The 25676-nt window shown below is 36.5% G+C and overlaps 2 protein-coding genes and 1 pseudogene across 3 annotated transcripts; 2 read left to right on the top strand and 1 right to left on the bottom strand.

The window, feature by feature from the left end:
- Positions 1–241: 241 nt before the first annotated feature.
- Positions 242–4417, top strand: LOC126591978 (heat shock cognate 70 kDa protein-like). Of its 2 annotated transcripts, none has more exons than XM_050257736.1 (2): positions 242–946; positions 2998–4417. In XM_050257736.1, the coding sequence occupies exons 1-2, from the start codon at positions 796–798 to the stop codon at positions 3981–3983; spliced, it is 1137 nt and encodes a 378-aa protein (XP_050113693.1). In that variant the 5' UTR covers positions 242–795; the 3' UTR covers positions 3984–4417. The 2 variants fall into 2 exon arrangements, with proteins under 2 accessions (XP_050113693.1, XP_050113692.1); XM_050257735.1 differs by having other exon boundaries at positions 242–1259.
- Positions 4418–10452: 6035 nt separating this feature from the next.
- On the bottom strand, positions 10453–11231 carry LOC126593607 (uncharacterized protein At5g39570-like; annotated as a pseudogene).
- A 985-nt stretch (positions 11232–12216) lies between these two features.
- On the top strand, positions 12217–14698 carry LOC126591975 (putative polyol transporter 1). Its single transcript, XM_050257723.1, has 3 exons — positions 12217–12515; positions 12774–13120; positions 13512–14698. Exons 1-3 carry the CDS (start codon positions 12362–12364, stop codon positions 14589–14591), a joined length of 1581 nt encoding a protein of 526 aa, XP_050113680.1. The 5' UTR covers positions 12217–12361; the 3' UTR covers positions 14592–14698.
- The last annotated feature ends 10978 nt before the right edge of the window (positions 14699–25676 follow it).

The raw sequence follows: 25676 nt of genomic DNA, 5'->3' as shown, positions 1-25676 counted from the left end.
GACCAATAAGTCAGTTTAGTGTATTAGCTACAGTTTTGCGGTCGCTATTACCCGCAAACGTTTGAACAACATAAAATGTCAAACATTGGGTAAAAGTAAATACAGGAAGTACCATGGCCCTTTCTATTGACTTGGTAAGTACTTTAATTTCTTCCACGTAACCACATGGATCTATATTATATATTTCAAATTAAGATCATCAAGCCATCAACTTTACCCCGCCAATTTCTCCTTCTAGCCAAACTCCAGGTTACCAGGTACTTCAATAGCCGCAGAGAAAATGGGAGCTGTATTGATTCCAAACAAACTCACGAGTTATGTATGTAACTATCAACAGTGGAGATCTTCATCTCTTTCGTTTTTTCACTCCCACAATCTTTCTGGCATCATTGATGGGACAGACACTCGTCCTCATCAGCCAGTTCAGCATCCTGACTTTACTAAATGGTACCTAAGAGATCAAGAGGCTTTGAAGTGGTTTAAAAACACTCTATCTAAAGGTCTCCAGCAACATGTCATGGCCGATGCTGACTCTTCGCGGAAGGTCTGGCTCAATCTTGAGAACCACTTTGCCAGTCTTTCTTACGCTCGCATCTATACACTCAAATATCATCTACACAATGTAAAGAAAGATGTTACCATATCAATGACGGGCTCTCTGAAAGTGAAAACTATCAAACATTTTGCGGACTTGCTTGCAGCTGAAGGTGCTCCTCTTGAGTACGGTGAATTAGTTCATGTACACATCCTGGCAGAGTGGCAGGTTTACCGGAGGAGTATAATCCCATTCGTAGGATGAACATTTCTCCTGTGAGTAGTTGGGATGAGCTGCAACAGTTACTGTTGGAACAGGAAGAGAAAATACATCTTGATGAACAACGGAGTACTGCCATTAGGCAACCCATACAGCTGCCTCCACCGCGCATTATTTCACCTACACCACAGCGTATTATTTCTCCTCCCATCTTCTTTTGCTGGCAATATTATTTCATCTGCACCACCACGTATTAATAATAATATTTCCGATCATCTATTTCCCTCTCATGGCTGCCGAGAAGAAAACCATGCAGTTGGGATTGATCTGGGAACAACGCATTCCCGTGTAGCCGTGTGGCACAAAGATCATGTAGAAATCATACTGAACGATCAGGGCAACAGGAAGACTCCATCTTACGTTGCATTCTCTGAAACTGATGAGAGGTTGGTAGGTGACCAAGCATTTAATCAAGTCGTGAGAAACAGCGCCAACTCAATCTATAGTACGTAGGATTAAAATGAAAATTTAAAACTGAAAACGATTTTTTATTTTATTTAAGTTTTGTTTCATAGATTGTTCTTTGTTTTTCCCTTCTCCATCAAACCACCTTTCTTTATCCCCCGTTTCCTCTATTTATAAACCAAAAGAATGAAAAATTGCAATTTGTTTACCTTTACATTTTCAGTTTTTAAGTATTAGTTTCCAAATTTTTGCCTTAGATAGAGATGAAATATATGGGAGAAAATGAGGGATAATGGAGGGTGGAGGAATTGTGAGGGATAATGGAAACTGCAAAAAAAAAAAAAAAAAGGGTAAATTACACTTTACCACCTTAGGTTTGAGGTTTATTGCAACCTCATACAACATTTTTAAAAAATTTCACTTTCATACCTCACGTACTATTTTATTTCAATATAATACATCCGTTACATTTTTCATCAATTACTCCATTAAGAGCTGACGTGGCTGCCACATTTATTCTGACATGGCTACCAAATATGTACCACGTGGCAAAAAAATAATTTTGTATTCATTTAAAATATTACAATAATTTATCCTATTAAAAAAAAAGGAAACCCATAACCCATTCCCCTGATCCACCTCCATCTCCTCCACTCTCTTCACCTCCCCTCCCATCCAAAAACCCACCCCACACCCACCTCCCCCGCAACCCCCCCCCCCCCCACCCCACCCCACCTCCCTTGTGACCCACCCCACCCGAATTGCCTGAAACGAGTGGCCCGGGTGGGAGTCGACGAAGAAGGCGTCGCTGGAGACGCGGACTCAGGGCAATGCGAGTCCACGTATTTTTATTTTGATCTTTTAATGTCAGAGTTCAGGGATGCCAAAGGCGGTTCGCGATAGCGGGTGAGGGGAAAATTTTGGATATTTTAGTTTTTTGGTTTTTAGTTTTGTTGGGTTTTTGAGGATTTGAAATTGAATGGGTAGGCGTTGCATATTCTTTCGAAAGATAACAAGGTGTGTTTGGTTAGAGGGAAATTGAGAGAAAATGGGTAGGAAATGTTTGGATTTCTTTGTGTTCTGTTGAGTGTGGGAAAATTTGAAACTTTTTCAGTTTTTGGCTTCTGGGATGGAGATTAACGGATCTGGAGAAGGGGTGGGGAAGACGAAGGGGACTTTTGGAGGTTTTCTAATTTAATTTAATTTAGTTTTATATTTTTCTTTAATTAATTATTTTAATATTTTAAATTTTTTATTAAGTGTTTAGCCACGTGACACAAATGTGGCAGCCACGTCAGCACAAATTGGGACCTCATATTTGCCACATCATCACTTAATGGTTAACTTAACATATTTTTTAACGGTTGTATAAAATTGAAATGTTTTAAAGATATTGTAAGAAATTGAAATCGACTCCAAACCTGAAGGGGTAAAATGTCATTTACCCAAAAAAAAAATTTGTTTTCATACGCAAGTTTTGGTTTCATTCATTAGTTGCTTTCCATTCCGTACCTCCGACCGCCATCCCTGTACCTTAACCCATATGTTATCAAATGTACTTTCTCTCCATATATATGTAACAATAGAAAATGAGAACTAAGAACAAAACATGAAAAGGCTACCAAACTAGCCTTTCATACCCAAGCTGGAAATATTTCTTTCCTACAATACTGTTGTTTTCTTTTCAGAGAATAGTTCTATAAAAGTCGTATATTTAAAAACTTAAATGTTTTGTGGTAGAATTTGTCTAAATGAAATTGGCATCAATCAATTTGCAGATACAAAGCGGTTACTTGGTAGGAAATTCAGTGACACCTTTGTTCAAAGTCATGTCAATCTGTGGCCATTCAAGGTCATTGAAGGTCCAGCTGACAACCCAATGATTGTGGTTACCCACAATGGCCAAGAGAAACGAGTTTCTATTGAAGAAATCACATCCATGGTTCTGGAAAAGATGCGGAAGATTGCTGATACCTACCGGGGCTCAACTGTGAAAAATGCAGTTATCACTGTCCCCGCTTACTTCAATGACTCACAGCGTCAGGCTACAAAAGATGCTGGTGTTTCTGCTGGCTTAAATGTGATGTGCATTATTAACGAACCAAGTGCTGCTGCCATTGCTTATGGCCTTCACAAGAAGGCCGGTTGGACTCGCATGAGAAATGTGTTGATATTTGATATGGGTGATGGTACTTTAGATGTGTCATTGCTTACCATGACTAGTTCTGGTGATTTTCAAGTCAAGGCAACGGTTGGAGACACTCACCTTGGGGGTGAAGACTTTGATAACAGAATGGTCAACTATTGTGTTGAGGAATTCAAGAGCAAGTATAAATTGGATGTTAGTAGAAACTTTAGAGCTCTTAGGAGGTTAAAAAATCAATGTGAGAAGGCAAAAAAGGGACTCTCATTTGAATCTGATATTGAAATTGAAATTGACTGTTTGTGCGAGAATACGCGTACTGATTTCACCATAATTATTATTCGTGCTCAATTTGAACACCTAAACTTGGATTTATTCATGAAGTGTATGGAGCCTGTTGAGAAGTGTTTGAGGGAGGCTAACATGAACATAAGCAGTGTGGATGACGTTGTTCTTGCTAGTGGCTCTTCTAGAATTCCAAAGGTGCAACAGCTACTACAGGAGGTTTTCAAGGGGAAGGAGCTGTGCAAGGGCATTAATCCAGATGAGGCTGTGGCATATGGCGCCGCTGTTTGTGGATGTCACTCCTCTGCCACTTTTTGTGGAGGGTACAGATTATGATTCAAGTTTTGGATTTGATTCCAAAATACTCTAGAATTCCTGTGACGAACGTATTATATCTTTCTACCGTTAAGGACAACCAAGACACCATCGATTTCCGCATATATGAGGGCGAGAGTAGCATACCGGAGAATAGTTACTTTTTGGGTGAATGTAGCCTCCGGGACATTCCTCCAACACGAGAAATTTTTAGTTGTGACAGGAACACAAATGGTACACACGTGTTTTAATAGGAGTGGTGGAAAATTTTATTTTTTAAGTTATTAACCTTTTAGCACACATATTTCACCATTTGTATACTGACACGTGGTGTACCACTTCGTATGCCGGTCACACTGAAAAATCTCTCCTCCAGCACCCACTAAAGCTCATAAGTTTGATGTTTGCTTTAACATTGATGCTGATGGTATCTTGAGTGTGTTCGTTCAGGATAAGTCCACTGGCCACAAGAATAAGATCACAATCAACCGTGGCATACATACAACAATTCACATTACATTGAATTGTGGCTAAAAAGTATATCGCCTTTGCACGTTTTATAAGCAAAACTTATAGCTAAGCAGTTATTATTGTGGAGCAAAACCTCGGGAATTGATCTAAATCTAGATGTGTAATTGAGTTTATGCAATTTAATGATTAAACTAATAAATATTTCAACCATATATGAATTTAATACCACAACATCTTTTAGGCTCTATATGCTAACAAAGTTGCGGACAAAAATTCACAATACATAGAACTGTGGTTAAAAAGTATATTGCCTTTGCACGTTTTATATATAGGATAACTCATAGGTAAGCAATTTTATTGTTGACCAAACTTGAATGTATAATTGAGCATATGCATTTTAGTGATTAAATTCATAAATATCTCGACCACATATGAATTTAATATGGTATTGTCTTTTAGCCTCTATATTGGTATCTATGGCAAAAAAATGGATACCTCCATGACATTTCTTTGTAGATCGATGAATATTTTGAATCTGGATATTTATTAGATACCAGAAATTACAAGTCTAAACACAAAAGTCTAAGTCAATGCCACGTACAATATTTGTTAAGACATATTTAGGGAACTGTTATTAGCACTCTAAAAAACTAATTCTACACTCCGCATAAGTGTATTTTTTCTTTCTAATTATAGAAAGTTTGGATTGCCAAACGAGATTTTTAGAGTGCTAATGACAATTTTCTATATTTATATACGTTTTATTTTAGTTTGAAAGTCGACTTCCTTTTTTTTTCTTTCTTTATCAAGTTGGGAGTATCACTGACTGTGATCCTGTGCAACTAGTTGTTGATTTGTTTTGAATAATCAACATTATTTCTAACAATGTCTTAGGCGTATGAATAACGGAAAGAAAACAATCATGATACAAGCTAATAGTAGTAATACTAATTAGTAAACAACTTGTGCATGATGTTTGCTTATAAGCATGAAGGGACAAATGTGTAGGTTTCATGCATGACTTGGAATAGTATTGATGTTTGCTTATAACCAATTGGCATGAAGGGACAAATGTGTATGTTTCATGCAAGACTTGGAATAGTATTAGTCGTTGGGAGATTTTGCATTTGTTTTTAATATGTATATATTAAGTTCTATTTTAATGGGATTGCTCACCACCCTTAAGTTGTGATAATGCCTTTATTTATCGTTGTTATATGAGTTTAATTAAATTTTGAGATCGTGTTTATCCACTACATACATTTCGATTTTTTTTTTTTGAGTCGAGCAATAGCATTAGTAAGTTAGATGTTAGATTAGTCATTGACAGAATTCAAACTCACGCCATCATGTAAGAGCACAACATTTTTTTACCACTATGGTAAAGGCCACTTGCCAATAAGTTGATTGGCCTATGTGACTTTACTAATAATATTCCAAGTCATGCATGAAACATACACATTTGTCCCTTCATGCCATAAGCAAACATCAATACTATTCCAAGTCATGCATGAAACCTACACATTTGTCCCTTCATGCCACTTGGTTATAAGCAAACATCATGCACAAGTTGTTTACTAATTAGTATTAGCACTATTAGCTTGTATCATGACTATTTTCTTTCCGTTATTCATACGCCCAAGACATTGTAAGAAACAATGTTGATTATTCAAAACGAATCAACAACTAGTTGTACAGGATCATAGTCAGTGATACTCCCAACTTGATAAAGAAAGAAAAAAAAAAGGAAGTCGACTTCCAAACTAAAATAAAATGTATATAAATATAGAAAATTGTCATTAGCACTAAAAAAATCTCATTTGGCACTCCAAACTTTCTATAATTAGAAAGAAAAATACACTTGTGCAAAATATAGAATGAGATTTTTGGAGTGCTAATAACAGTTCCCAAAATATATCTTAACAAATATTGTACGTGGCATTGACTTAGACTTTCGCGAATAGACTTATAATTTCTGGTATCTAATAAATATTCAGATTGAAAATATTCATCTATCTACAAGTCTTGCATGAAACATACACATTTGTCCCTTCATGCCGTTTGGTTATAAGCAAACATCAATATTATTCCAAGTCATGCATGAAACCTACACATTTGTCCCTTCATGCCACTTGGTTATAAGTAAACATCATGCACAAGTTGTTTACTAATTAGTACTACTCTTATTCAACTTGTATCATGACTGTTTTCTTTCTGTTATTCATACGCCCAAGACATTGTAAGAAATAATGTTGATTATTCAAAATGAATCAACAACTAGTTGCACAGGGTCACAGTCAGTGATACTCCCAACTTGATAAAGAAAGAAAAAAAAGGGAAGTCGACTTCCAAACTAAAATAAAATGTATATAAATATAGAAAATTGTTATTAGCACTCCAAAAATCTCATTTGGCACTCCAAACTTTCTATAGTTAGAAAGAAAAATACACTTGTGCAAAATATAGAATGAGATTTTTGGAGTGCTAATAACAGTTCCCTAAATATATCTTAACAAATATTGTACATGGCATTGACTTAGACTTTTGCGAATAGACTTATAATTTCTGGTATCTAATAAATATTCAGATTGAAAATATTCATCGATCTACAAAATTTTCTCATGGAGGTACCCATTTTTTTGCCACAAATACCAATATAGAGGCTAAAGGACACTATGATATTAAATTCATATACGGTCGAGATATTTATGAATTTAATCATTAAAATGCATAAGCTCAATTGTACATTCAAGTTAGATCAATTACTGAAGTTTTGGTCAACAATAAAAACTGTTTACCTATGAGTTCACCTATAAAACGTGCAAAGGCAATATACTTTTTTACCACAATTCTATGTATTGTGAATTTTTGTCCGCAACTTTTGTGGCATATAGAGGCTAAAAGATACTACGATATTAAATCCATATGTGGTTGAAATATTTATCAATTTAATCATTAAAATGCATAAACTCAATTACACATCCAGGTTAGATCAATTCCCTAAGTTTTGCTCCAAAATAAAATCTGCTTAGCTATGAGTTCGCCTTTAAAACGTGCAAAGGCGATATACTTTTTAGCCACAGTTCAATGTAATGTGAGTTGTTGTCCACAACTTTTGTATCTAATAAATATCCACGGTTTCGACAAAAAAAAAAATACACGGTTAAAAATATTCATTGATCTACCAAAAGTTATCATGGATATACCCATTTTTCTACCACATATAGGAATATAGAGTCTAGAAGATTCTCATTTAATTGAAACATACCAAACTTCATTAAACACTCTAACTATGAGCTCATTTAATTGAAAAGAAAAAGGAATCAATACGTAAAAATTGAACCAATCAATTGAACACAAACCAATTATTAAGCTAATTAGTGCTCTAGAAATTTAGAGATGTCAAATGATGAAGAAAAGGAAGAGGAAGAGGTTTGGATGACTATGGAGTAGTAGATGGGGGTGCAAAATGACAACCATGGGAGATGGAAGGATTTTTTAAAGAGAGAGAAAGGGGCTTTGCTCCATAGAGATGATGGATTGGTTAGGGTTTTATTTTTTTATATTTTTAAGTAGATTGAATTGGGTGTAAAAAAATTGAGTTGAGCTTTGATAAGTAAGGACGGTTTCAGAAATAACATTGGGTGTAAAGAGATAATGATAGATAAATCAAATACAATGTGAATATAAAAAGTAAGTAAGGTGTTGAGATACAAAATATGGGTTCAAATAAAATTTTTCGTCAAATATATATATATATATATATACAGAGAGCTTAAGGGGAGGGATCCCCATTTTTTGAAAAAAAATAGGGATTAGGTGTGGGGCCCACTTCACATCTAATTTCAACGATCCGAACTATCTATTTTGTTAGTCTCGATTCATAGATCATCCTTGCAAAATATTAGCTAAATTGAAAATTTTTAAGACATCTAATTGGGTTCAAGGAAATGAACGAATACTTTGTTATATAAGAAAATATGAAATTTGATATTGATAATTAAATAGGCAAATGGTTTCGAATTGAATTGAATTTTTGCAAGGATGATCTATGAATCGAGACTAACAAAATAGACTGTTCGGATCGTTGAAAATTGATGTGAAGTGGGCCCCACACCTAATCCCCATTTTTTTCAAAAAATGGGGATCCCTCCCCTTAAGCTCTCTCTCTCTCTCTCTCTCTCTCTCTCTCTCTATATATATATATATATATAGGTGTGAGCTAGTAGAAGCATTGACTTCGACTTTCATCGACTGGCTTAAAATTTTTAGTCAATGGTGCCTTAACTTTGGCCCGTTTCTGAATTTGGTACCTAAATTTTGAGTTGTAACAATTTAGATCATAATTTCGTGAAGCATTGCTTTCTACTTTTCATTTCTTTCTTGGGTAAATTACATAGTAGCCCCTCAGGTTTTGAGGTCTATTACAACCTCATACAACAACTTTAAAACATTTCACTTTTATACCTCAAGTACTATTTTATTTCAATATAATACATCTGTTAGATTTTCCATCCATTAATCCGTTAAATGCTGACATGGTTACCACATTCGTGCCACATGGGAAAAAAAATAATTTTTTAATTTTTTTTAAAAACCTAAATCTTCTAAATAAATTATAAAATTAAAACTCATCCATCTCCCCACAACCCTCCCCCCCCACACCAAAAACAAATCCAAATCCTTTTTCCCCCACCCCCACCCACCCACCCACCCACCCAACTCACAGAAACCTCATTCCTCTTCCTCACCCCCCTCCTCCTCCTCTCTTCTCCCTCATATTCATCTTCTTCCCCCTACAACCCAGCCCAACCCACCCCCACCTTCCCTAAGCGCACCCGCACCCACCTTCCCTCCGTACCCACCTTCTTCCCTCCTCTACACACTCCACTCCTTAAATCCACACACATTCCTCCCATTTTCACCTCAGGAACCCGACGATGGCGGACAGGATCTGGGTTTTTTTTTTCTTCTTCTAGGTTGCAAGTAGGGGGTCGGGCACACCTGCACCCACCCTCTTCAGTCCTCTACACACCCCACTCCTTCAATCCACACTCATTCCTCCCATTTTCACCTCACGAACCGACAATGGGGGATGAGATCTGGGTTTTGTTTTTTTTTCTTTTCTTCTAGGTTGCAGGTAGGGGTTGGGGGAAGAAGATGAAGATGGGGGGAGAAGAAAGGGGAGGAGGAGGGGGGAAGACGAACTGAAGGGGTGTTTTTTTTCTTTTTTTTTGGGTTGCGGAGAAGATGAAGATGGGGAAGAAGATAGGTGTGGTAGGGTGTGTAGAGGAGGGAAGAGGGTGGGTGCGCGATGGGTGCCACGGGGAAGATGAAGATGAGTTTTTTTTTTTTTCTCCTCTTCTTCTTCTGGGTTGTAGGTTGCAGGTTGGGTTTTGTTTAGGGGGGGGAGGGAGGGAAGGAAGACGAAGTGGGCTTTGGTTTTTGGTTTTTTTGGTTTTGTTTTTAATTTTATAATTTATTTAGAAGATTTAGGTTTTTTTTAAAAAATATTCAAAAAACTTCTTTTTTTGCCACGTGGCACACATTTGACAGCCACGTGGCACAAATGTGGTAGCCACGTCAGCATTTAACGGATTAATAGATGGAAAATCTAATGGATGTATTATATTGAAATAAAATAGTACTTGAGGTATGAAAGTGAAAGGGTTTAAAGATATTATATGAGGTTGTAATAGACTTCAAACTTGAGGGGTTACTATGTAATTTACCCTTCTTTCTTCCATTTATAATTGTTTCCCACACACCTACTTTCTGCATTCATTTAAGGGAAATTTTATTTACACCCAACTATCTTATCTTCAAACCCAACTTAAATATTTTTGCCATTAAACTCTCAATTTTACCCTGACGTTATTTAAAAAGTAAAAATAAATTAAAAGAACATAAACCCACATATCTGCCCACCATTTTCCGACGTCTTCTTCACTGACGCCGGCATGAATCTCTTGTTGCCAACACCTCTAAACCACCTCCTCTTTCGTATTATCTCTCTCCTCTATTTCTCACACTCTTTAATCATAACGCTGGCATCGGAGGTTCTCACATATTTCTTGTGACCATAGCCTTCTTCACCGTACTTAGGACGCTCAGAATCAGAATCATCGTCGCTGCGCCTCTCATAACCACCAGGGCGACGATACTTTTGCTCCTCGCTCCTCCCATAACTGGGCTTCTCATACTCCCCACTTTCCTAGCCCTCGTAGTCGGGCCTCCCATATCTTGGCCTCGGGGGCGGTAGCTCATCTCCATAGCCGGTCATCCTCAGCGACTCTTCGCCGTAACTCAGCCTCTCAAACTCAGTCCTCCCATAGCTCGGCCTCTCCTCGCTTTTTGGCGTCTCATAACTGGGCCGCCCATAGCTTGGCCTTCTCGGTGGCTCTTCTCCATAACCGCATTCTTCACCATAGCTCGGCTTCTCGGCGGCTTATCGCCATAACTAGATTCCTCACCGTAGCTCGGCTTCCGACCATTCCTAGATCCGAATTCAGCTGGCGGTGCTTCAAACTAAGGCTTTCGACCGTACCCAGATCCATATTCGGACTTCGGTGCCTTGTACTCGGGCTTTCTCCCGTACCCATATCCATACTCTGGTTCCGGTGCCTTATACTCAGGCTTTTGATCGTATCCAGATCCATACTCCGTTCCGGTGCCATATAAGGCGGTTGTGATGCTAAAAGAATTTGAATTGAAGTTTCCATAGAGAATCGCCGGTGAATCTTCCGTGGGGTTTGAGGTGGAAGAGAACCACTGGGTGTGGAAAGAGATTTCAGTTTTGTTTATTTTTTTTTTTCAGTTTTAATCAAAGGGTGAATTAGGAATTTTAAGAAAATATTTTTTGTTTTGGGTGTAGAAAGAGGTTGAATGGGTTCCAATAAAATTTCCCTTCTTTTAATTTCCTTTGTTAGTCTTTTAACATTCTTTTTCAATCGAGATTGATAATGGGAGACGAAGGCCATGCAATCGGGATTGATCTCGGGACAACATATTCTTGTGTAGCAGTGTGGCAGGATGATCATGTAGAAATCATGGTGAATAATCTGGGTAATAGGACGACTAGATCTTATGTTACATTCACTGAAACTAAGAGACTGGTAGGCGATGAAGCATTTAACCAAGTAGGGAGACACCCGGCCAACTCAATCTTCGGTAGGTTTAAATGATCAAAGCGTTTTCTTAAACTTAGCTTTTAGAAGGCTGAAATTTTTTATTCGTCACAATTTTATAAAGGGGTGTGCTATTCACACATCTCTTTTTACTTCTCACACACCCTTTGTTACTTTTTGTCCGTTGATCTTCTTTAATTCATCATATTCGAATGTTAACTAAAAAGGTGTGAGAGAAGTAAAAATGGATGTGTGGATATCACACATCTTGATGAATTTATTCATATTTGACATTAATTAGCGTAATTAATGGCAATAAACATGTGTCGAGTTAGTTGAAAAAAATGAACTCGACGGGAATATGGGTGATACACCATGTGTTTTTATGTAAGTGATGAGAAATTTTAGTTTTTAAGTTATTAACTTTTTAACATATATATCTCACCAATTGTATAGTGACACGTACCACCTCATGTGCCTATCACATTGAATAATCTCTTCTTCTTGCCATGTAAATTTGATGTTTAGAGACTCATCAACTGATTGGCTAATCCCACTTCAAAGTCCAAAACCAAATCTGATTTGGATAAGGGTCTTATCGAAATCCTAATCCATTACCTACCGCGAGCCAATGTATAAAATCCTTCCGTTATAATTATAAGTGGCAATTAACACTAATTTCTATGCTCTATTTCTTCTCTCCATCAAATTATCTCTCTTGTTTTCTACATACAGGCATAGTTCTAAACATCAATACGCATCTCTGCCTATTTTTCTCTCTTTCTCTCTTTCTCTAGCTTGATGGCTGACCGGAGGGCGGAAGAGAATGCCGTCACCGGCGGACCGCAGAATACGAGCATTGAAGATTTTGATCCTCCAATGAAGCCGAAAACTAGCAAGTTCGCTATTGCCTGTGCTCTTTTGGCTTGCACAACTTCAGTCTTACTGGGTTATGGTAATTCTCCATTTTTTTTTAATTGGAATTCTCCTTACAGTTCACGAGTTTCCCAAATTTGTTGAAGTGATCAATGTTTGGAGAACGTAACGTATTCATACCAGAAACGTGAAAATTATTAGAAAATTAATTTGTTTCAAAAAATTGTTGCTAATCCTCCAAAATAATTATCATATATACTCGTCTCGTTATATATTTTTAAATTTATATTGATTCAATTCTCTTATAATTTATATTATTTATTGATTTTATTTACAGATATTGGTGTAATGAGTGGAGCGTCACTCTTTATCCAAAAAAATCTTAAAATCAGTGACGTTCAAGTCGAAGTGCTTACCGGTACTCTAAACATCTACTCCCTCCTCGGCTCCGCATTTGCCGGCAGAACCTCCGATTGGATTGGCCGCAAGTACACCATTGTTCTTGCGGGAGTCATCTTCTTGGTCGGAGCTCTCCTCATGGGATTTGCCACCAACTACGCCTTCCTCATGGTTGGCCGGTTTGTTGCAGGAGTCGGTGTTGGCTATGGTATGATGATTGCTCCTGTCTACACTGCCGAGATCTCTCCGGCATCGTTCCGTGGCTTCCTCACATCTTTCCCAGAGGTTTGTTTCGATTTTTGCTTTTTGCTTACTTGCATATATCATCAATTTATTCAATGCATGATCATCATGTGAAACAACTTACTTTTGATGTACATGATGCCAAATTTATAGCGTTTATTTAAATTGAATATGTAACATTGCATGTGAACTTTTTTGACAATTTTGATCTCACACCAAAAGGAAAATATATTCTTTTATTGGTTTTTTGAGTTATCTTTACGAGTGTTTACATATGTCCACACTGAGTAGCTCTTTGTTTGTGAGTTTGAAATAAATTGCGTTCTATTTGTTTGCTGCAGTTTAATTTAAAAACCAAAAATGTTGTGATGTATCTTATAATTTGTTTTGGACGGTAGAATTTATGTTGATTGGCTTGAATGTACATATGTAGGTGTTTGTCAATGTTGGCATATTACTGGGGTACATAGCCAACTATGCCTTCTCCAAGCTCCCGCTTCACTTGGGCTGGCGGTTCATGCTCGGAGTTGGTGGAGTTCCAGCTATTTTTCTCACAGTCGGCGTCCTATTCATGCCCGAGTCTCCTCGGTGGCTGGTTATGCAGGGGCGACTCGGCGACGCTAAGAAAGTCCTCCAAAGAACTTCAGAGTCCAAGGAGGAGTGCCAGCTCAGGCTAGACGATATCAAAGAAGCCGCAGGAATCCCACCCCACTTGAACGACGACATTGTTCAGGTCACAAAAAGCAGCCACGGTGAAGGCGTATGGAAAGAACTGATCCTCCATCCTACCCCAGCCGTTCGCCATATTTTAATCGCAGCCGTCGGTATCCACTTCTTCGAACAAGCGTCCGGTATAGACACTGTGGTTCTGTACAGCCCAAGGATCTTTGCTAAGGCAGGTATCACCTCCTCCAATCATAAGCTACTCGCCACCGTTGCCGTTGGATTCACCAAGACCGTTTTCATCTTGGTGGCCACATTTTTCCTCGACAAGTTCGGACGGCGTCCGTTGTTACTGACCAGCGTGGGCGGAATGGTCTTTTCCCTCATGTTTCTCGGAGTTGGCCTTACAATCGTCGACCATCACAAAGGTTCAGTCCCCTGGGCTATCGGATTGTGCATGGCCATGGTATATTTCAATGTGGCATTTTTCTCAATCGGGCTAGGGCCCATCACGTGGGTATATAGCTCTGAGATCTTCCCCTTGAAGCTACGCGCTCAAGGAGTCAGTATCGGTGTGGCTTGTAATAGGGTTACGAGTGGGGTCGTCTCTATGACATTTATTTCACTGTACAAGGCCATCACGATTGGCGGGGCCTTCTTTCTTTATGCGGGAATTTCTGCTGCCGCTTGGATTTTCTTTTATACGATGCTGCCGGAAACTCAGGGCAGAACCCTAGAAGATACGGAGGTCCTGTTTGGTAAATACCACAGGTGGAGAAAAGCCAATGCAATGCTCAAGGAGAGAAAGCAAGTTGATGGTGACGACAACAACAATGCCCAAGTTTTCTAGGAATAATAACTGGAAAAGATTTATTACGGTTTAGTAGAAGTATTTGGTTTTGTTTTTTACTTTTTTCTTTTCTTTTCTTTTTTATCGAATGAACTATCGCATGCTCAGTTGTGTGTGTCACTTCTTATTTTGTTTTTGTTGGGAATTTGTACAAATATAATATAAAGAATTCAATATAGGACATACCTTGCAGAATTAACGAATTGTGGATCGTCGTTTTGTTCCTACAAACTGTTGCACGATTCACGAAGGAAAGCATCATCCAAGGGAGGATTCGGTTGCATCTAGCCCCGTTAGATTGCCTACTTACCTAGTGCCCATTCACAGGGATCAAACCGCCTTAGTTCTTAGTAGCCTCCTAATCCTAGGGCCAAGGTGATACCCTAGATGCTAAAGTAAGAGAGAAAAATATTACTAAGAGTGAAGAGCATTATCTCTCCTCTCTAGAGCTAAGAGAATTGTTTTTGTTGGTGTGTAATCTCCTTTTCCAAAGCCCTCTTTATAAAGGGAAATGGTCAATGTGGGACAAATACCACATAACGATAACACACCCTATATTGGGTCTATAAATCCTACATCTCCCACTCACCCACATAGGGTGTTGGTATCATCTCAATTAGCTCATCTAATTCTCATCCATTATAGTTTACCTCCTCATACAAGATATGGGACGCACGACCTTGCGAGAATGAACGTACACATCCAGGATCACTGTCATTAAGCTATCACCAAGCTTAACAAGAATGCATCACTCGGAAGTTCATCACTTTATACCCTAGACAGTTCGTCATACACCAAACTTGACATCCATTATCCCTCGTTACGATATAAAAAGAAATGTCATGTTCCACAAGTATCATGTACAAATGTCTTACATTTGACAACTAATATCAAACAAACGTTGGCCAGCTAATGAATCACATGACATAGTGTAGTCTTTAAACTATCTTCCCTAAGCTCTCATGTCAATCTAATTTGATTTAACTGGTTGCCTAGACACGCCTCTTAGGACAGCTACTTACTTGACCGTCTTAGATAAACGCGCTAAAGTAGCGATCATCAAACCTCCTCTTTCTGACTTAGACTTTAGTTCAAATGGTATAAGGGTAAGATCACATAGATCTAATGGCTCACACAGTGACTTGAAGCAGGGATCAATTCGTCACTCCCACTGTCGGTCGCAACCAGCACATACAGTATGAAATGTATGCTATGGTGTATTCTCAATTTAATGAGTGTGTCATATGTCCATTGGACATACACCATACGGATCTTAGTCTAAGCACTACACAAAAGCCTAACTTGAGCATCTAGCCTAGTCACCCTTCTCAATGCCTACCTAGTTACTCACATTCGGCTTGACAAGCTTTAACATGGATTTGAAATGAAAAAATCTCCATGTTCAACCTTTGCTAGGTCTCATCTTAGACACTTCTAAGGCGACATATACATATATCTAGTGTATGTTTTGTACGTGAAATCATACATATGTCTAGTCTCGCACTCAAATGTGTTTCAAACATATATGTCTCATCCTGCTCGCTACCTCAGCGCCAGGGCGAATCGTTTCGTGTGAGTGAAACTGATTCTAGCTTGGAGACACTTGAAAAAAATGTGCATCATAACATTCTCTAAAAAACGTTAATTCTAATGAGTCTCTTGTAGCTTTTATACCTAGGAGTGTGACATATCACGACTATCGCTAGGGCTACATCTTTGAGACTCCTCACCTTGTGCAATTGCAAGTAATCATGAACAAATTTGGGTTCCTTCTAACTTAAGGACTTCTTTTGTATAGATCATAGCAGACTCACATAAAATCTCTCTTGTTAATGCAAAATACCTCTAAAATAATTCCATAAGGAGCACCTATGTTTTTCAAAAGTAGGTGGGTTCTTTCAATTCCATACAAGGTAAATGCAAGTATATTTTCATCACTCTATTGAGAAAATATTCAACCATGAGTAAACATGGAATTACTTGCACCTTGAACAATCATTTTTTCCACGAAGGATCTTATGTCAACCCTATGATGATATAAGAACCAAAATGATGTTCTATTGACATCGAAAATCCTTTTACTACTCTAAGTTCAGCAATGACTTGTGATTACTTCAAAATGGCTTGGTTTAGACAATCATCCACTTCTCGGATAGCCTATGCATCAACGCTTTGTGAATAGCGGGTGTACACCATTTTATCACGAGCACTAATGAGTTTATATATAAACACCTCCAAAAATGGTATTTATATTATTTCTTATCCATACACGTGGGTCATACATGTTGCCTTACAATTGGCGCACGTATGATTTTTCTTATCGTCTAGATGCACATTTTAAGACAATGGTTAACACTATTCCTCATTTTGTATTCTAGGAAGCTTTGGTCTAGAATCACACAACACTCTATCTCTTCTGAGATGTCTTGAGTTTTAGTAGAGCCCAGATGGCAACCGTAGAGCTTCTATACGTTAATCTTTAGCAAATCAACTAAGAAGCATCTAAGAGTATCACTGAAACTTCTCTAGCATGTCAAAAATGCTTTGTGTCTCACACCACAATTATGGAGACAATCTATTTTTCAATATAGACATCAATTGTCAACACTCATGGAACGACAAGAACACCTTGGGCAGTCTTAAAGTACAACAACGGCTAGGAGGACTTCTAAATGTCAACACAAATAAGGACACTTGTCTAGAAGTCAATAGTGTGTGAACCCAATTCTCTTTTCGGATTTAGAACTTTTCACTTAGGCTAGGTCATGGAAAAAAATGAGTCATGTCTGACCCCACCTTGGGAAGACATCTCATACTTTCCATCTCCTATTGAAAAATCATTTCTTTTATACAAAAGAAAAATTTTCAATTTCGCTTGTTAATGAAAGATTTATCTATGAGGACCATCTCTTTTAGTCATTTAACAAAGCGGAGTAACATTCCTCACCATCTAAGGAGAATGTCTTTAAGACCTAATAATCTTTTCGCAATGTGCCAGGATCTTAAGTTCGACGATCGACAGATGTCAACCACTTTACTGGTTCAACTACTAGTAGGATTATGAACCTTCTAAGACCACTCTGTTTTTTTTTTTGTTTTTTTTATAAGTTTCAGTTCACATTCTTTGTATGACCTTTATCACAAGTCACTCAATTTATTGACAATATCATATTCACAACCTATACTGTTTTGTGAAAACTTTGTTCTTCTCACATAACTGCAATGGTACGATTCCATAAGTTGTACTCTCACTGCTGTTTAGTACATTTTCTTCGGTTGTACTTCCCTAAGGTAGAAGATTCCTTCTTGTTTAATGGTAGACTTCCTTTAGTTACACTCCCACTAAACTTACAACCTCTTGTACTTAAGCTAGCATTCTAGCTTAGAGATTACTTACTGACTAGTGGTACCCTTCCATTATTAGTACTCCCACTAGGCCCAGCAACCTATTTATTGGAAAATCTTTAAAGTCTAGTAGTACACTTCCATTAGTTGTACTCCCACTAAACTTAGGCCATCTCCAACCGAAAGGTCCAGAGGGCCAGAGGGCCGAAAATAGCCCTAAAACCGTCTCCAACCGAGGGCTAGGCCAGAGGGCTCTGGAATCTGGGAGGGTCCCACGGGATCGGAGAGGGCTGGAGGGCTGGCTATTTTTTTTTTTAATATTTCCTATTGCTGTCGGTTAAAACCGATAGCATTAAAGGGTTTGTTTTTTTTTTAATAGTTCTGCTATTAGTGTTGGTTATAACCGACACTAATAGTTTGAATGTTTTTTAATACAACGGCTAGTAGCCGTTGTATTATTAGGCCTTTTTTTTTTTTTTAAACTTTTTTTTTCCCTTTTTTTTTCCTTTTCATATTAATCAAATTTTTTTTCAAATTTTTTTTCAATTCTATTTTACAAAATTTGTTTCAATTTTTTTTTAAATTCTATTTTTTTCCTATAACTTCTATTTTACAAAATTTGATTCATATTTTATTTCCTATAACTTCTATTTCACAAAATTTGTTTCATAATTTTTTTCAATTCTATTTTTTTCCTAGGCCATTTATACAACATTAAATTAAATTAAGTAACATGAAACAACATTAAACAATATGAAATAACATTAAATAACATTAACCAACATACAAATTATACAACATAAAACCAACATAAATTTGATTCATATTTTATTTCCTATAACTTCTATTTCACAAGATTTGAATTTAAATTGTAGTTTTTAAATAATAAATTATGTTTGGCCCTATGGCCCTCGGTTGGAGACGGTTTTTTGTGACAGGGCTAAAACGAGCCCTCTGGCCCTCTGGCCCTCTGTTGGAGACGGAGGCAAATATGGCCCTGTACTGTTCATTAAAATATTAATATCTTGGAGAATCTTGGAGGGCCAGAGGGCTAAAACGAGCCCTCTGGCCAGCCATCGGTTGGAGATGGCCTTACAATCTTTTAGCGACACTAGTAAGGATATTTCATTTTTCCCAAACAAGTTTATAATCAATTCTATTGCAATTTAAATGTCATAAGAAATTAGTCAACCCTTAAGTCTATATCCTAGACAACCATCTCACCATATGTGAGAACTGGTGTAAGCTAATTGAAAATTCAAAGTCATTACTTTGCTCATTCAATTGCTTTACATTATGTTTGGATAAAGAAATTAAGATTACTAAGAAATTTTAAAATGACAGAAATTGAAATGACGAGATTTTATTTTCTAGAATTTGTGAATTTTCTTGTTTGTTTAATCTAAAAAAACAATGGAATTGAATACGGAATTTATTATTTGTAAGCCCTCAATCATACAAATTGGAAAATGACACATATTTACATGGAATTTAAACTTGGGAATTGGTGGTCCCAAATTCCAAGTTCTTTTTTCCACGCGGAAATTCTAAATTTCTATATTTATGAATCCAAACAAGGGAATTGGTGCTTTTCAATTTATAAACTCTAACTTTTATCCAAATTCCAAGTTTATTTCTCACATCCAAACATAGTGTTAGGGTTTTAGGGACTAATTGTTGGCAGCAAACTTTCAAAAAAGTCTCCCACTAGGTTGGAAGAGTTCAATTGCGCCTACCACCACCTTAAATGGTGTGTGACAATGCCCAAAATTTCCGAAAATTCCTTTCCAAGTGATTGGAATCCTACTCACAATTTCATGGTTTTCCAAGAAGAGTATAATAGACTCTATTCTTTTGATATACATATAAAGTTGTTGTCAAACCACTACGACAATGTACAATCAAAGAATAATTGCCCTTGAATAGTAGGAAAAAATAATAAGTTTTTTTTTTTGAAAAAACATGGGAAGCATCTACTTAATGCTCTCAAATAAAATTGCAATTATAGTGAATTAGCTCACTAATTTGAGCTAGATTTGAATAGCACTCCCATGGGGCTTTTTCAAAACTTACTAAAATGTCAAAGTACTGTTGATCACTTAGCGAGTAGATCAAGTAATGACCCATCTCTAACCATTTTGATCAACTGACTTTTAGCATTCCATATTTAAAGAAAAACACATTTAATGCAAGTTGAGGAATAGTGTCGTCCTAAAATTATAAAGTATTTTTAACTTCTCAATTATTGGTGCATCGAAAAGGACATATATTCCAAAAACATTGCTCAATTATGAAATGTTGACGAAATGCTCTAAGCCAAACTAAGGAATGCGAACTCATTCACAATCTCCTTACATTTCCCAGTGGATCAATCGCTTAGTACTTCAAGGAATAGAATTAGATAACCAAGTTATCTTGTCTTCATTTAAGATCTCACCACATATGCCAAAATTGCTTTGAGTACAACTAAAAAAAAAGTACGAGTCAAATTTGCACCATGTATACTTCATTAAGTAGAGAGTTAAAATTGAAGATCATAGTAGTACTCACTCAACCAATGTAAGTGAGATGTTTTATCTTCAACATTAATATAACCAACTATGCTTGAGCAATTTTATTCCTTCTCTCTCTCTCGGCTTCTTCAATTGGACAACTTTTAGTATGCCACCTAGGGCACTTCCTTAACTTTCAAGCTAATTCTCGATGCGAATTCTCATCAAGATATGGTTTTCTTAAGGGTCAAAGTGTATCCAATTCCTAGGAGCATTAGATACGTTCGATTATAACCAACATTACACCCTTCCTTTTGCTCTAATTACATGAGAAGCGCTTATCTACTTAAGCATTAAAAATATCTTTTGCAACTCTCGATAATTTAAGCCATATCACTATGCACAAAAGTAATATATAAACATTGATTATATAATAACTACACATTTTTCTTATTTATTTCACAAGTCTTGATTAAGAAATATGAACCTATCCTATAAATTAAGATCGAAAAATCCGCTAAGTCGCTTGTAATTACCACTCAATATTATAGGTTGAGTTCACAATTTTAATTATCTTGGAAAAAAATATTTATTTTTGAAAAAAATTTGTCCAAACATTTTTCCAAACACATTTCCATTTTGTTTTTCATGCTACATCCAATTGAGTGCAAGGAAAAAAAACTAATTATGGGCAAAGGCTTAAACAATCATATGGTACTCATGCATATAATAGGCATTTCATTGGGATTAAATTTGAGTTTCAGACAATGGGCTCGACAAGTGGGCCTCCATAAGTGTGGTTAGGTAAAATCTAGGATGAGTGGCAGCTCTAAGCTTTTAAAAATTGACCCTCTTTGACACTCAAAGTGTCTCCTTAAAGATTTTTCCTAGACACCACATCAAGTAAGAGGTGACCATTAGTGAACCCCAGTCCATGTTTAATGAGCATCCTAAATATGGATCATTTTTCTAAATGACATGCTCATAATAAGCCCAACAACAATATTCAATTATTCATAATTAAATAATGAAAAATAAACAATTTTTAATCTTTAATCTTTAATCTTTAATAATATTAGAAAGCCAGAAGGAGAGTTTGGTGTCTCAAGGCTTCACCAAAAATTTTTGGACAAAAAAACCCCCGAAACAAAAAAAATCACAACTGGCCGAAAATAATAGAAACAAATTCGCAAGGGTAATTTTGTCATAAAAAATAGACAAATGGGAAATAAAGAAAGCCAGAAGGAGAGTTTGGTGTCTCAAGGCTTCACCAAAAATTTTTGGACAAAAAAATCACAACTGGCCGAAAATAATAGAAACAAATTCGCAAGGGTAATTTTGTCATAAAAAATAGACAAATGGGAAATAAAAAAATTAAAAACTAAAAAAAAGGAAAAAGAAAGAAAAAAGACGTGAGTGAAAAAAATAAAGGTGGTGTATCGTTTTCAACCGTTTGATTCCCCCACTTTCTCAGTAACCTCTCTCAATTAACCATTTCTTCCCTCAAAAAGAGATCAGTTTCACATCCACTACAATTGCACGTTTGAATCAAAAAGATCAGTTGACCACGTCAGCCTAAATCTCATCCTTTTCTCCTATACGCTCAAAACGAAAAGTGGTGTCATTCGTATCTTTTTCTCAAATTCAATGCTCTAAATTGTAGGTTTGTGATTTTTATTTATTTGTTCTCTTATCTTCTACTGATATGGTTTTGTGAAGGTGTGGCGAGGTTTTGCCGGGCGAAGTCAGGGTTCTGGAGTGACGAAGTGAAGTTGCTGGTTGCGGCGGAGGAAGGATTTACTCTGGTTCTTGGCAGTGGGAAGGACTTGAGGAGTTTAAGAGAGATGAGTTAGTGAAGGTTGATGGCGAGGGGCAGTGTATTATGAAAGATCATGGGTATTTTGGTACGTTTAGCCTTAGCTCCATGCTTTAAATTCGAGTCCTGTGATTTCATTTGTTGGAGAAAGTTTAAAGCTTTATATTGCCAATGGTTGCGTAGTTCTCTTCAACTTGTATGGTTGTGATGATACAGAAATAATGAGTTTACGTTCAAATTTTCCAAGACTTTAGAGGTAACCAAATTGACCCTTACAATCTTTTAAGTTGCCATTGCATTAAGATTATTTTTTTGGTTTTATCAAGTGAAAGTTAGAATTGTTACTCTCTTTGATTTTGTTAATTAATGTTGATAATTTTTGTGTAGAAAAGGTGGCAGTCTCTCCTCCGTCAAGGGAGGAGTTATTTGTTGTTGGGGATCTTATGCGCAACCAGATTTGAGAACCAATAAGATGCATGCTTGATCTGTATGGAGTGGAGTGGGGTTATCTGCGCATGTAATTTTATGCAGAGTTTCATAAGTGGGGTTCAGTACCTAATATATCCTCAAATTCCTAATACAAGCGATCAGACTAATTAATTATTTAATTTATTGATTTTTTTTTGAATTTTTCATTGCATAAATAAACTTAGGGTTTCTGAATTTCGGATGTGTTTTTTGAAACAGTGTTGCAATTTGGCTGCACAGAGGGACAATAATAATTTTTTCTTGACATGATTATGAAATGCCCAGGCGAGAAAGGTATAAAATGGTCTAAGTTTACCGGCTCAACCCGGCTTACTCTTATTTACTAATTAATTTTCCACCCAATGCGATACCCGAAATGTTCTTATTTACTAAGTAATTTTCGCCTGCATGTTTATTAGGCACTCATCAATTCATATTCCTTAAAGGTACTGAGCTTAAATTCGTCTTTATTGTTATGTATTCTAAATTCTTTATTAAATTTGTTATAAGAAATTCTAACTTTATGTATACCTTCAATATATAGGTGGCGCATGAAAATGGCTGTAGAAGAATTAAAACCTTCAACAACTCCTCACATCATACATATTCGGAATAAAGTCCAACAAATTAGGTACAACACCATTTCTTACCTATTTATTTTTAGTGGAATTCTCTATATGAGTTTCATGTGAAAATGCATGCGAAGATTAACATTAAGGAATAAAACAAAAACATTAATAATTGAAGCCAAAAAAGTATTAACATATATGCGTCTGTACATGCACACACACATATGAAATTGTCAGGTAAATGTCCACGATCTTGACAGTATACACGTTTGAAAATGTGAAATTGTCAGGTATATCTTCCACCAGGTCATCACTAGATCATCTATACATTGAACCAATCCTCGCATATAAGTACATCTAAAATGTGTAAGTCGCACATAGTGCGCCGTAATTAAAAAAATGTCTTTCGCACTAGTCACATATAAATTAATCAGAAGATAATCACTTAGATAATCAATTTAAAATAATTAATAAGCAGATAATCACTTAGATAATCAATCCACATTAATTAAAAAAATAATAGGAGATAATCCTCGTAATAATTCTAATTCTAATTTGATAATCATGATAATATGAAAATCAAATCACCTAATTAAAATTAATCTCATAAAATAATATTCTACAAAAGAATATTGTTCTCCATTTAAATGCTCAAGTCTCAAAATGGGCAATTAAAATGATATTATCCCGTTTAAAATACTCAATCAAGACGAGTAATTTAAACTGACACAATATCTCAAAATATTAGAGATTATCTTTCTCCAAGAAATCCGAAAATCCCTGATTTTCAACTTTGTAAGGCCAATTTCCCAAGACCGTATCTCACTCTATATGCATCTGTTTGATGCGTATCTTATGCCATTGGAAAGCCCAAATTATGAGATACAATGTCTATTTTAGGAACAAATTCCAAAAACTGACTCTAATAGCACGAAAAAGAGCTCCCAAAATCTGAACTTAAAATCACGTTTTTCTCCAATTTTTCTTCAGAAATCCCATATTTCACAAATTCGCGAAGGCATGTTTGCGAACCCATATCTTCTTCAATAATCGTCCAAATGACGTGTATTTCATATGGTTTTGAATCCTATGTGGCCGACTACAAACTCAAAGCAAAAAACAACAGAAAAATTAGCTCCATGTACCCTAAATTCAACCTGTAAAATGGCTGAAAAAAAACTAAAATTTTCAAGAAATCACAAAACTAGGGTTTGTGATTTCTCTCAAACCTTGGCACATATTTGCACGAAGTTTTTATGGAATGATTCTCACACACAGGATAACATATTTCCCAAAAGAAATCCTCAAAAAACGCAATGAATCAAAAAGTGATTTTCTTGAGTTTATGCCACCATGGTGGATATAGTGGTTCTCGCAATTTACATAAGGCGAGGAACGAGTCCTATGGCTCTGATACCACTATTGGGAATTTGTACAAAAATAATATAAAGAATTTGATATATGACATACTTTGTGGAATTAACGAATTATGGATCGCCATTTCGTTCCTACGAACCGTTGCACGAACCACGAAGGAGAGCGTCATCCAAGGGAGGATTTAGTTGCATCTAGCCCTGTTAGATTGCCTATGTACCTTGTGCCCATTCATAGGGATCAAACCGCCATAGTTCTTAGTAGCCTCCTAATCCTAGGGCCAAGGAGATACCCTAGAGGCTAAACTAAAAGAGAAAAAGATTACTAAGAGTGAAGAGCATTATCTGTCCTCTCTAGAGCTAAGAGAATTGTTTTTGTTGGTGTGTAATCTCCTTTCCCAAAGCCCTATATAGTGGCTAGGAGGGAAGAGAAAAAGGGAAATGGTCAATGTGGGACAAATACCATATATAGATAACACACCCTATATTAGGTGTATAAATCCTACAATTTTCTTCTATACAATGAAGGAAATGAATTTAAGATGGGATTATATATGTTTCTTTTTTCTTCTGAAAGAATATTTTAATTTGCATCCCGTTTGTAGTTATTTTATTTTTTTTCTGAAATGGAATGGCACTAGGTCACGGATGAGACGACCTATAATAATAGGATTTGCCCAAGAATAATGATAATGCATATGAATATTTATGAAAGATTTACTAAAGGGTAATGCTAGGGAGAATAAATTTGTAGACTAAATTTTGGAAACTAAAGGACATGGAAGTTGATGATTTGTTTATTACTTAAACGTTGACAAACGTGGACATTTTCCTGATTTGGATGTTTCTAATAAAAACCACTTCATGTGGGGTACACGATGTGAATCTCCACTTAACTATCAAGTAGCTGAGAAACCATTGAAGCTAACAATGGCAAGGAAGAGCTGAATAAGCCTCCGCCATGATCTTCATTCGAAGACTTATACCCGAAGCATTACAAACGGAAATACCTCCTGAACGAA

Source organism: Malus sylvestris, chromosome 12, assembly GCF_916048215.2.
Source record: "Malus sylvestris chromosome 12, drMalSylv7.2, whole genome shotgun sequence".
NCBI lineage: Eukaryota > Viridiplantae > Streptophyta > Magnoliopsida > Rosales > Rosaceae > Malus > Malus sylvestris.
Note: the sequence above shows the minus strand (reverse complement) of the source record. Positions and strands in the feature narration are given on the sequence as shown.

What these genes read in the sequence shown, in the direction of transcription:
- LOC126591978 (XM_050257735.1), top strand. Translation starts at nt 824, where the DNA reads ATGAGCTGCAACAGTTACTGTTGGAACAGGAAGAGAAAATACATCTTG. An exon ending in CAGCGCCAACTCAATCTATA is followed by an intron (nt 1,260 to 2,997) that starts GTACGTAGGATT and finishes ATCAATTTGCAG; the next exon opens with ATACAAAGCGGTTACTTGGT.
- LOC126591975 (XM_050257723.1), top strand. Translation starts at nt 12,362, where the DNA reads ATGGCTGACCGGAGGGCGGAAGAGAATGCCGTCACCGGCGGACCGCAG. An exon ending in TTCAGTCTTACTGGGTTATG is followed by an intron (nt 12,516 to 12,773) that starts GTAATTCTCCAT and finishes TTTTATTTACAG; the next exon opens with ATATTGGTGTAATGAGTGGA. An exon ending in TCCTCACATCTTTCCCAGAG is followed by an intron (nt 13,121 to 13,511) that starts GTTTGTTTCGAT and finishes GTACATATGTAG; the next exon opens with GTGTTTGTCAATGTTGGCAT.